Source organism: Buceros rhinoceros, unplaced genomic scaffold, assembly GCF_000710305.1.
Source record: "Buceros rhinoceros silvestris isolate BGI_N320 unplaced genomic scaffold, ASM71030v1 scaffold8512, whole genome shotgun sequence".
NCBI classification, from domain to species: Eukaryota; Metazoa; Chordata; class Aves; order Bucerotiformes; family Bucerotidae; genus Buceros; species Buceros rhinoceros.
The window spans coordinates 14121-27404 of record NW_010398249.1 but is presented as its reverse complement, the minus strand read 5'-3'; the positions used below and the strand labels follow the sequence as shown (position 1 = coordinate 27404).

Here is a 13284-nt window from a genome sequence, read left to right as displayed (position 1 = left end):
GGAGGATGCTCCGCAGGGAGGAGGTGCTGCGCGGCCCCTCCGCGCTGGCTGGTGCGGGCGTGCTGCGGGCGGGGGTGTGCGGCCGCGGGGAGGCTGCAGGTTGCTTTTACTGAGGAGGATGCTCCGCAGGGAGGAGGTGCTGCGCGGCCCCTCCGCGCTGGCTGGTGCGGGCGTGCTGCGGGCGGGGGTGTGCGGCCGCGGGGAGGCTGCAGGTTGCTTTTACTGAGGCTCGCCCATGCGTCCTCCCAGTTCAGCTGCGCAGAGCTCAGAGACTCCGGTCGCCACCGTCAGTGCTGTGGCTTTTACTGAGGCTCGCCCATGCGTCCTCCCAGTTCAGCTGCGCAGAGCTCAGAGACTCCGGTCGCCACCGTCAGTGCTGTGCTCCGATGTCACTGTGCTGCTAATCCGAGTGTGTTTGGAAAGGCGAATTGTCCTTTCAGCATTAGTAGGCTGTGAGAAAATTAGAATGGCTGTAGCAAACAGTGTGTTTGTGTTAATGCTCCAAATAACGTGCATTGCTCTGGGATTAGCATAAGCCTCCTGCACACTGAACCATTGCTTTTTGCCTTTTGTAAGGGAAACATAATTTTTGTTCTTATTTTTCTTTTAAGCTTGGAAGAGTCTTTACAGGATGGGTGCAGCGATCTTCCCAGAGCACCCAGGCAGCTACAGCCTCCCAGAACGCCTGTGCTGCTGATGACAAGGCTACTAGCCCTGTGCCTAAGGACTGTCCTGTTTGCTCATACAATGAGTGGGACCCACTGGAAGAGGTCATTGTGGGAAGAGCTGAGAATGCTTGTGTCCCACCTTTTACTGTGGAGGTTAAGGTAAACAATAAAAAGATCCCTTACACTGGAAATTATGTGGGGTTTACATATATAATTTGCTTAAGCTTTACAGCATACAAGGGTGTGGTGTTTACTCTTGAGAATTCTTCTTTCAAAGTAGTTGTTTCCATCTGTGAGACTTTACAACATGGCCATGTTGGTGGGGGATATGCTTTTTCTTTCAGCTGGGTTAGCTGTTTTAACAGAAGTCAGGAGTAGCAAGAATCTCTGTGTACAACCTGCTCTGCTAATACAGCCCTCATGCTATCAAAGTACACACTCTACCTTTCGAGATAGTTGGTGTGACTGAAAATTTAATTGGACTCAAAACTTTGTAGAGTTACTACTTTAAAAAGTAGTTTTCTATGTAACGCTTGGATAAGGATTGAGTTCCATAGCTAGAGGATGATTCTGTTTAAATACTCACTGCAACTCTTCTGTGATACAGTAAGTATGGTAGGGAAATATATACATACTCCTCTGTTTTTCAGTTTTTTTATTTGCGTAAAACTACAACAGCAACCTAAATAAGTCCACACTTTTTTGTTCCCTGAAATATTGTGTTTTAGAGCAGGAACACTCGAACAATGGGCTTTCTCCAGGTTTTTATTGTGTACTTTACCTGAACTTTAAAGTTGCTAAGTATGAGTTGTTACCTGTGTTTGTAGGGATGATCTTGAATTGTTCTCTTCCAGAGTCACAGTACAGTACTACATCCAAGGCAGCATATAAACCATTGCTATCCCAGCAAAATGAGCTAGCACACTGCTTCTGCTGAAGAAATGTTAGTAAAATTTTAAAGGATGTTTTGTCAATGTTGACCCGAAGACCTCAGTTAAAAAAAAATAAAAAGGGAATTCTTCTGATCTGATATTGAAGGAATGACAAAGATACTGAAAATATGTTTAAAGTGCTGTAAATGGTACTTTAGAGGAAGTTTGTGGAGAAGGCTTCTCTTCCCCCCCCAGCCCCTCTTACATTTGTATATTTTTCTTTCAAATCTGGGCTCTATTCTGGGCAAAAGTGCTGGAGGCGTGTGAATGAATGACTGCATTCTAAACGCTGGCTGGAGGAGTAATCACTTGACTTACATGGCGACATTTGAGATGATGTCTTGGCAGCAGTGAGCGCGATTAAAAACTTTACCACTGAGTTTGTTATGACTTGTATTTACTCCCTGAAAGCTGAAGCTCAGTTACCAGCCTCTGGAATCCTGTTTCAGACACTCCAAAGATATTCTAGCAGCTTCAGAAAAAGAAGCAAATGAGGATTGGCATTTCTAATATACAAGTGTACGTGTGTGCTGCCCTAATGGATGTCCAGAAAGAGTAAGGGAAAACCCCCATGTCTACTAACCTTTTTACATTGTCACGGTAAATGAGGCAAAATTCTGTTCTCAAGTAGTGGCCAAAAGCTTGATTTAATGTCGGAAAAATTACTCTTTCAAATGTCTACCTTGCTGAAGTGTGGGTATCCTGGGTCTACTGCCTAATAAGCCATAACTAATCACAGGAGGTTAGAACTTTCTGTTACATGCAGTATCAAAAGCTCAGTGAGGTATGTCAAAGTATAGGAGTACCTCTGCAATGTAAATACTGACACCTTGGGGTGCTTTCGCTTTGCTGTATGTAAACTGCCAGCTCTAGAGGATAGGTTGCCCACAACAGGTAACAGTCAGAGTAAGCCAGCTGAGATGTGGTTTCCTCTGCTTTTAAGTTTTGCTGTAAAAACTGCAGCAAAACTGCTGTAAAAACTTTACCTGGGAGCATTGCTGAACAATCCAAACACTAGTCCCATTCCTACCTTGCCGGTTCTGACAGGTATTCGTAGTTTCAGGTAGTGTTCAGATCTCTGTGTGGCTGAAGGGTAAGGCGTGTATGCGTGCGGTGCTCCAGTGTAATACAACAGCCAGAAATCCCTGCTGCTGTCCCTGTAAGGAGCAATACCAGGGCTGATGTGCATCACGTGCCTTCTGCCGAGTATGAATGTGAGTCACTGGTTACAAAAACTGCAGCTTAAAACTAGTGAATTTGAGCTGCATAAGGAAAAATTGAGGCTTTGGACCTGAGATGCTTTAAAAAACACATTTCAAATTACAAGAGTTTGGTAAATACTTGCTTTAAGGTACTTCAAAGTTGCGTCGTAGATTGTACGCGTGTTTGTTTACAAAGTATGTAAGTGCAGGAAGTATGGCTGCATTCAGCGCTCTCTTGTACTTTGAGATGTAGTTTTGGTATGCACGAGTCTTTTTGCCGTGCTGTGGGAATGATGTGCTTGTCAGGAGGAGGAAGGAATGGATTGATAAGGGAGCCCTACGTGTCTGATGAATATTAACGAGCTGACGCTATTGCGTATCCTTTGGAGAGCTTGAGAGTGTTGACATTGATAATGTTAATTACTTTCCACAACGAATGTTTAAAATATATAGCAACTATAGGGAGTAATTCTGCTGTGTCTTGAAGACAAGTCTTTTCCTTACAGCTTGCTTGCTCTTTCTGAAAAGAAAGATGGTTTTCTTAAATGCTGCTACAGTTTCTCGGGTAGTCTTGGGCAGTAGGTTATTGAGGAGATTATTTAAAGCTCTTTTCTGTGTCCTCCCAGTGGTGCTTTTTGAACAGATTGAAATTAGTTGCATGCATATAATCAAAGGGGCCTTAAATCTCAACCCCGAGTTGGTGTGAGATAGATGTCCCAGTCATGTACCCTTTTCCCAGGTGATCGGAAGGTAGGGAATAGGAGTGGCGTTTTAGCATTAACCCTCGCTCTGTCATAACTTTAAGATTATGCCATTGCGTTAGTGTAACACAAGCGTCATTTCTCAGGATTGAAAAGGAGCAGTACTAGAGGACACCTGGTGAAGAGGGGAGCTGCATTCTGAGGAATTAGTAATATTCAAATACATCATGGGTGGTTCTGGAAACAACTAGCTTTATTCCTTAGGACGAATTTGTCTCGTTAGCAGAATTGATTTCCATAGGAGTGCTAGGCACTTCGTATGATCTGCAGGTGGCTTCCGAACAGCTGGCAAGTCCGAGGTGATCGAATTACCCAGAACCTCATTTAGAGAAAAAGAATAGATTCCTTTAGGAAGGATGGGGAGAAGCTGGAGTACTGGAGGAGCAGGGTGGCCATGCTGCGACCTTGGCTCTATATGAGTGTTAAAGACGTCTAAAAGGTTGAATTTTCTCTTCTTTCTGTCTTACCTCTCTAGCATGAGGGCAAATATCCAGGAATAGTAGAGAATAGATAACCTGGATAACCTGGATTGCTGGGGCTTACTGACAGTACTAGCACAAAAGGAACATCAGTGCATCGTTTTTGCCCAGAATGTTGCTTTCCAGAGGGTAGTTAGGACTGCAGTGTTGGTGAGATAACCTTGTGTTTGGACAGGGAGGTTCTCCCGTGTCCCATTGCTGTCACTCCTGCTGCCTGAATGAGCAGGACTCTGGTAGAAGGGGGGCCTGACCATTTGCTCACCTATTCCTGACCCCTTCTGCTGGTGTTCCAGAAGGGTTCTGTATGTATTTGCTCTTCTGTCACATTAGTGTCAGCAGAGACCCATCAAACCCACTCATTTCACAGCTTATAAACCTGAATGAAGTTCTTTCAGAGACACGCTGAACTGAAGCAGCATCATTTGTTTTGATTGTATGTCTGGTTTTCCTTACCATGAGAACTAGGACATGATTTTGAATTAGTTTCTGCGAAAACTATTACAGGATTTCAGGAGCCGAGGACTGCGGCCTCTAAATCCTGTATTCACTGTAATCTAACCCAAGGATCTCTTACATTTTCTAAAGTGAGACTTTCTGCAGGGCTATGACTAAAGAGGTGAAGAGACTTCTAGAAATATTTACTATGTTATTTATAATAGTATTTCCATCAGTAGAAACAAGTAATGGAAGCTTCTGATCCACCTATGTGCAAAAATACGAGGGAATTAAATACCCTGAAAATTCCATCTGAAGGTCAAACTACATTTCAAGTGGGAATGAAGTCTGTGCTCACTTCTCCACATTCAGAATAGCTTTCCCTTTTTTCTTACTGTTCCTCAGAGGAACTTTTTTCCCTGGGCATCATGCCACGTGTGCAGTCTGTTGGAGGGACTTAAGCTCTCTGCTAATTCAGTGAGCCTGCTTAGCAGAAAATTAACTGTGTTACTGTGTGTAAGTATTGGTGAATGACTGGTGTCTTCACAGCTACTCTAACGCCCACACTTACACCAGTTTAATGACTGGACACATGCACACACAACGTCTGAGTGAAACCTTGCCAATGGTGTGTATAAATAGAAGTGGTGAAGACAGCAAATAAAGACAGCAGAGTGCTACCGGATAGGGGTTCACAACCGGAATCAACTGAGCATTCATCTGAAGCATTGATGCTTCTCCCTTCCTTTTTTTTCCCTTCTGTCCCACTCCTTTATTATGGAAGAATCAGCAGGACATTTCTTCTCAACTCTTCAAAATATTGCAGGAATCAAATATAAGGCACACTAGGGCGTGGTAGGGTCATAACACACACAAGCCAGTGGGGGGTCAGTGAAAGAAGAACAAGGAACATTGAACATTAAGAACTGTGCCTCATGCATCTATTCCGCTCTACCAAAATAACTGATGCTTGTTCTTACCTGTCTCTTTGTTTCAGGCCAACACATATGAAAAGTATTGGGGGTTTTATCAGAAATTTGGAGGGCAGAGCTTCCCTAAAGACCATTTAAAAAAAGCTGTTGCTGAAATTGAAGAGATGTGCAATATTTTGAAAAAAGAAGGTGTAATTGTCAAGAGACCCGATCCAATTGACTGGTCTGTGAAGTATAAAACACCTGATTTTGAGTCTACAGGTAAATGTTCCTCTGTTGTTGAAGGCCTTGTCTGTTCAGCTCTTGACTGAGACATTTTGGATGTCATCTGCTCTACCTTTTTACTCTGAGCAGGATTATTGCCAGTGCTAGATGAGGTCAGTGATGGCTTTCTGTAGCAATGATCTAGAAAATCTCCAGGGTTGGAGATTTCGCCACCTGGTTTGCTGACCTGTTTCAGTGCCACGTGGATTTCTTCATGAAAGGTGTCCTCCTAATACCTAGCCTGAACTTCCCACACCCGCTGCCAGATTCGTTTGCTCTGACTGCAAGCTATGAGCTAAGAAGCGTTCATTTGTCATGTTTAATGGCCCTGGAAGTAGCTGTAGGCTCTTACTGCTTTGTCCCCTGCTTGACACATGAAACCAGCTGAGGTCCCTCCACTGTTTCTCACAGGTCTGTGCTGTGAGGCCCCCCCAGACTGTCATGATAGCCTTTTGTTGGATCCTAGCGTGACATCCATCTTGGAACTGTGGAGGCCAAAGCACGAAACAGTTTTCCAGGTGGATCCTTACTAGTGCCAAGGAAGTTTGAATGTGTCTACTTACTGACCACGTTCCTCCTTGTATAGCACCGTACTGCTTTGGTTATATGCAGCGAGCGCACCGTGGCTTATACTTGGCTTTGCATCCAGCATAGTCTCCAGGCTCCTTTCAAAGTCAAATGTGTTCTTAAGTTGTTCTGGTGGAATTCAAATTCATTAGGGAACAGAGAAGGTTAATGAAAACGCTGTTGGCACTGCTTCCAGCACTAGTTCTGTGTTCCAACAAATTCCTCTTCTGTGCTATTATTTTTTAAAAGGATGGCATATAAAGAAGTGAGGTCCACTTGGAAAACTTGTTACCCATCATCATCTTTTAAAGTTGTCTGAGTAATTTGTATTTGTCTAGTAAATGCCCATTAACTAAATTATGAAGTAAGTGGAGCCTTATAGATTGTGGATGGCTTTCATTTGGCTGTGAACTTGTTAGGAGTGAAGCCTTGTAGCAAAAGTTGCATGTATTTTGAACAAAAAGTCACTTGGAACACTTGCTGAGGAATATAAGGACCTCAGATAATGCACTGTTTTCCTGACTTTGCTAAAGATGCCTTTTGCCATTCTTTCGGAGAGAAGAAATGGTAAAAAGGAGAGTGCCAAGTGAATAAGCCGAAAGAGCTGAGGACGCTGTATTTGTCCCATAGGTTAACAGCCTTTTTCCCTTCAGGTATGTATGGTGCCATGCCGAGAGACATCCTGTTGGTGGTGGGAAATGAAATTATTGAAGCGCCGATGGCTTGGCGTGCTCGCTTCTTTGAGTACAGAGCGTACAGACGAATAATCAAAGATTATTTCAACAGTGGTGCTAAGTGGACAACTGCCCCCAAGCCCACAATGGCGGATGAACTCTATGATCAGGTATGGTTCTCCTTTGGCTTCAGAACTTCAATCTTGATTATACAGATAGGTTAACCTGATAACTAGGTTTCATGAAATTGGGCAAGGGGACATGCAGGACACAAAACAACTTTGGAAATTTGTGGGTTTTCTAGCGTATGCAAACATCCTGTAGTGATTCCAGCTGAAACGGAGCGTGTGTGATTAGGGAATAAGAAGCAGGAGGTTGTGTCTATCGAATTCAAGTCTGCTTTGAACTGTTTGGATTACTGGCTGTAACGTACTGTTAGTGAAGGAAGGCATGCCAGAAAGACATCACAAAGATTACTTAAAAGAATTAAGATCTGCTGCCAATGTCCGTATATCCTGAGTGTATCAGGAAAGTGGGAAAGAATATACAGCCACAGAAAAAACCCTCATGATCCTTGATTTGCATGATGATTAGTATATGTAAATATTATTTATCAATATTTGGAAATGTAATTATTGTTTATTTACATAAATAATGTAGTACACATATTATTTATGTAAAAGAAACAGTGGAGGATCTAAACTGTGAGTATTTAGCTTCCAAATATTTAGGTGAATATTTTCTTAATTTTTTTTTTCTAATAATTTTGACTCAGTCAGTTTTGGGTAGTTTCTTATAGCCCCCCCAATGCATTAGAACCTTGGTAAAAGCATCCCCAGTAAGTGCAGTAAAACTCATCGTGGAATGATTATAACTTTCTGGGTACACTGACATCTTACCAATGATACAAAGAAACCTTTGTTAAACAAAACTACCTTGACTGGTCTGTCGGTATTAAAAATCTTCCAGAGCCTGTTCTAAAGTGTGGCAACTACTTATCCAGTAGTTTTTGTTTGTGCTGGGTTTTACAGTGATCAGTAATTCCGATCCAGAAGTCAAAATATGACAGAGTGGCTCCAAAGAGCAATTAACTTCTTGGTGTAACTATTGTTTCTTTTCTCATCAGCTATTCCTGAATGCGCCTACAACGTTTTCCTTCAGCTTCCACATTTATGCTTTCCTTCTTTTTATTCTAGTAACAAGTAAACCAGACCACCTTCAAGGAACATACTAGTTATCAATATAAACGTATTTTCTTAATTTCAAAATACTCCTCAGTAGCAAATACTTTGAAAACTTTCGCTTGCCATCTCCAAACTAAAGTTGTTATTCCTTTTCCTATAACTAGGATTATCCAATCCGCTCTGTAGAAGACAGGCACAAACTGGCTGCTCAGGGAAAGTTTGTAACTACTGAATTTGAGCCATGCTTTGATGCTGCTGACTTCATTCGAGCTGGAAGAGATATCTTTGTACAAAGGAGCCAGGTAAACAAAGGTTTCTTCCCACAGTTTTGGTATCCATTCTACTGATTGATCCTTTTATTTATGACATCTTAAATTCCCGAACAGTGTTAAAATAAGTGTTTGCAAAAGTAGTTTCTATTCACAGAATGTCTGATATAGAGGTTGAGACTGTCTTAGCTAAAGGAACAAACCTGTATTATTTTGGCTTTAAATGTTTATTTAAATAAAACCTTAGACAAACTAAGCTTGGATGCAGTTTATATTCTAGGCTGGTGACTGACGTTGTCCTGTTTCCAGGTTACAAATTACATGGGCATTGAATGGATGAGGCGACATCTTGCCCCAGACTATAGAGTGCACATAATATCCTTTAAAGATCCTAACCCCATGCACATTGATGCCACTTTTAATATCATCGGACCTGGTCTGGTGCTTTCTAACCCAGACCGTCCCTGCCATCAGGTAAGAGTGTAGCAGCGGGGAAAGTTCACAAATGGCTCTGCTGGATTAGGTCCCTGCTGGGTAATTGCTAATCCGCAGCTTATTAAATAGTATTAAATTATTGAATTTAAAGAGCACTGCCTTGTCCAGAAGCTTGTAGAGGTATTTGCATCTTGACTTCAGAACTTTCTCAGCAGTGCAAGGACCATTGTTCTCCCCCACTTTTCTGCTCCTGCTCTTTGCTCTTTCTTATTGTGAGGCTAGGCAGGTGTGTTGGTTCTTCCTGTGTAGTATCAAAGCAAGTACACAGGATATACTACTCCTCTGAACACTTCCACTACTTAAATACATCTATTGTATCTAAGAAGAAATTGAGGGGTTTCCTCCGCTCAGACGAGTAATTCTCCACTTTGTACCTGCTTTGGAAGCCTCTCCTTTGGTGGTGTTAACTGCACCAATGGCAGGAGGCTGGTGTCTGCTCAGGCATTCAGCTTTGAGTAACTGAATGAAATAGTTTTTGAAGAGCAGGGCAGAGGAGAGACCTGGCTCAGCGTGTAAAGCCTACTGATTCGCTCCAAGAAAAACCTCATACTGCTAAACGGTGCAACCAGATCAGAAAGCCTTCCGGGAGCGAGAGCTCGTCTCTGTCACAGACGTGTTACCTGTACTGCCAGTGGCTAGGGATTTTTGTGAGGATCCCCGTGATTTTGGAAGCGTACAGTCCCTTGCGAATAGCTGAGTGGGTACTGGCTCAGTGGACAGAGCTGCAGGCAGCAGAGATGCTGGAACCGCTGCCCAGCACAGCTCTTAGAAGCGATCGATATTAGTCTCTTCTCAGCAGGCGACTTCAGTAATTCAGTGGGACCCGCTCCCTGTCTCTTGTAATAGCCGCTAGGAGAATATAGTTTTTAAAACAATCATAGTCTTTTCCTCCCCTTTTCCCTTCCCCTGTTCTTCATAGTCTTACTTGCAAGAGGAGGCTCTTGGTGTCCGTGTGCTGGGACTTTTTTCATGGAAAGCTGCTGTCCATGTAGGTGGAGGTAGAGGCAGCTGTCTTTATCAAAAGGGATTCGGCACTTCTGGATGACTGGGGAGTGGGGGAGGTGGGGGGAGACGGGGCTGTGCTTCGAACAGCTGGCAGGCCAGGCTGCGGAGTGAGTTTTCAGGACCGGAGCTCCACCTCGCGGTGACACTGCAATAAAGAGCTTTTCCACGGGTTCGGGCAGTGAAGTTGCAAAGTCAACGCTCCTCAGCCAAATTATCTTCGTCTTATTTTTAACTTAATTGTGGAAATCTTGGAGACACAAGTTATTCCCTAGTATGCCTTTATTTTGTTCCCTTTGTTAAATAAACTGCATATAAGTTTCTTATGAAGCATGATGCAAATATAATTTCATGTGGTGTTTTTGGTGATTTTGTTTCTATATATGGCAATGTAATTCACATCAATGGCTTTTACAGTCATATGGGAGAGGTAGTACCGGAATTTAAAAATTTAATACTTTTGTGCTCTTATTGATACCTTCACAGGCTCTGAACTGCGTGTGTTACCCTTTGTCTTTAGCATATCTTATAGCTAGTATATATATATGACCAGTAGAACAAATGCTAGGGGCACGCAAAGTTTGAAAAGACTTTCAAAAAATGGCTGTATGAAAGCTGTGTTTGTGGATGGAACCCGAACAGGGGCAAGAGCAGTGAACGGAGGGAAGGGGATGTCACATGTGTTGAAATAGCCTGTGAAAATGTGGCATAGGTTGGGGGACATAAGGTAAGAACACTGCTCGTAATCTAATTAAATTGCTCTTTCAGATTGAGCTCTTCAAGAAAGCAGGCTGGAGTGTGGTTCGCCCCCCAGTGCCTCTCATCCCAGATGGTATCGTCAGTCTTTTTTTTTCCTAAGAATTCCAAGATTATTAGTATGGGGCAACAGTGGTACAGTAGAAGGTTTATTCTCGTGTGTTTAGATCACCCACTGTGGATGTCTTCTAAATGGCTCTCCATGAATGTCCTAATGCTGGATGAGAAACGTGTGATGGTGGATGCCAATGAGACATCGATTCAGAAGATGTTTGAAAATCTGGGTATGTCCTAATGTATTTCAACATATACTTAAAATGAAACAGTCGTGATACCAGCTATGTGCATCAGGATGAGTGGGAAGTTTGTTCAAAGTAGTCAAAGTAGTCAGCACTGGAAAAGGTACTCAAACAGCTGGATTGGTAAGTAAGAATCGTTCAGCAATTTCTCTCCTGAATACCTCAGTCATGAGAATACGGGATTCTTATATCTTGTGCCCCCTACAGCTTGCAGCAAATAAAGGTATCGGTAGCTGTTAAAGTTACTACTAGCATGATTTGAGTGAGCTTTTTAAATTTAAGACTGTCTAGTTTGAAGGTCAAAATTTGGCTTGGAGAGGTTGAGTGTTCATATTTCTAAGTGACGTATGTCTGCCTATTCCTCATTGCCAAATGCTTTCAGATTTTTCTACTTTCAAACTCGTTGTACTTTAAACTGCCTAGTTAAGACCACTTAACCCAGGTATTTTTTGTGAATTTACGGAGAATCTTAGTCCTGTGAGATGCAGCCTCATGAAAAGGTGAAATTCCTCTACGTATGCAATGGCAGGAGAACAGTAAAATGAAAAACTGAAAATAAAATCTCAAAATTTTATTACGCACAGCTCACTGCAGAGTCAAATAATACAGACTTAAAAATCTGAACTTGTGCAGTTAATTCAACTGCTTCCTTCTGGCTGGGAGGGAAAGCTGTAGGTAGGTCTCCTTGTGGCTCATAGCTGGTTAGTGGGAGGGTGGCCAGATGGCTTGGTGCGAGAGCTGACCACTGACTGACCATCCAGCTGACTGTTGCTGCAGGAGATATGTACAAGGTGATGCACAAGTTGTCAGGGTAGAAGGAAGAGCAGTGAGTAGATGAGAAACCAAGGGAAGCGAGGGATCATTGTATTGTGGAGTAAAAGATAATGCTCCTCAGTAGCAGAAGAGCCCTTTAAAGGGATAAAATGATGGGAAGGAAGAATGATCCGAAGGAGGAAGATAGCGATGGGTAACACAGAAGAAGGGTTGGTGCCATGGATGCGAGTGCACTTTCTGAAGCTTCCCTCAAATCTGAGATGATCGCAGGCGAGAACCTCGCAATCCAACGCTTTAACCTGCTTTTACAGACTGACTATACAACCTTCAGTGAATCACTTGGGTTCTCAGACTTAGTTTGTTTTAATTCTCTGCTGGACCAAAGAGCTGAGGATTTATAAAAGTTTGCAAATACTTAAATTAAGCTATTAATAATGCTAATCACGACATCTTTCACAAACCTCACAGTCTCTGTGCATTAGTTCTAATAAACTCCTGTAGTCAGTAAGATCCTAGGACTAAAACGGGTCTGCTGGGAACAAAACTATCGCTGTCCTAGATGATGGATTCTACTGAGCTCCTGAAAGTACCAAGAAGCAAAAAGGCAACTCCATAACAGCAAAGTCTTCTGATTCTTCAGTCGACTGTTAGGCCTTTTTATAAGCTGAGCCACCGCTGAAACATCAGAGCTGAAAGGAAGTGTGAGGAGGCTTAACCCAGGTAGTGACTATTAATAGCTGCTTTCCCCTTGCAGAGAAAGAGGGACTTGGAGCTCTGTACTTTGAATGCTTCTTTTCTTGAAAGAGCACATTCAGTATCTGAACCATAAATGCTCACACAGATTCATGTGAATGTTCCCTGGTCATACATTGTAGCAGAATTTCAGCTAATTCTTCACATACTGCAAAAACTGATTTTTTTTTTTCCCCCCTCCTTTTTATTACTGGCACATCATAACACATCAAACACCAGCTGTGCTCCAGGCGCTGAATATTCCTGACGGTATTGCTGGAATAAACAAACCAGCTGTGTTCCTAGCTTGTTCTCTGCCTAGCATTTGGGAAAATATATTCCTAACAAATGAGTAGGACATACTCTCCGTAATTGCTTCTAGCCGTATGATCTGATAAAGCATTGTCTAAAGTTCTGATCAAACCTTACACATTGCATACTTTCAAATCTCAAATTCACCTGGTGTTTCTTGCAGGCATTTCTACAATTAAAGTGAATATTCGCCATGCCAATTCATTGGGAGGTGGTTTCCACTGCTGGACGTGTGATATCCGCCGCCGTGGTACCCTGCAATCTTATTTCGACTAGTTATGAGCCAGATAGGTGCAATGGTTCAGCTTCTAAAATAAGCGTAGGAAATGAACAAATTAATTTAACTTTCGTTAGAACGACTGCACAAGCTCTAATTCTTGATCAGTGGTGTCCTTACAGTGGTCTGGTCGGTGATTTATTCTTACGTACTCCTCACAGCAGTACAGTTGAAACTACTTCCATCAGCAATATTGGTTTTCTGGCTGGCGTTTTGCAAGACATCCTTCATCTACGAAGACTTTCACGTTGGCTTTGAATGTAAAAACTT

The 13284-nt window shown here is 42.6% G+C and overlaps 1 protein-coding gene across 1 annotated transcript; it reads left to right on the top strand.

Annotated features, from left to right (window-relative positions):
- The first annotated feature begins 235 nt into the window (after positions 1-235).
- GATM (glycine amidinotransferase (L-arginine:glycine amidinotransferase)) lies at positions 236-13013 on the top strand. The gene is made up of 9 exons (XM_010131023.1): positions 236-445; positions 612-827; positions 5475-5670; positions 6894-7084; positions 8263-8400; positions 8677-8841; positions 10633-10696; positions 10788-10904; positions 12901-13013. Exons 1-9 carry the CDS (start codon positions 236-238, stop codon positions 13011-13013), a joined length of 1410 nt encoding a protein of 469 aa, XP_010129325.1.
- Positions 13014-13284: the final 271 nt, after the last annotated feature.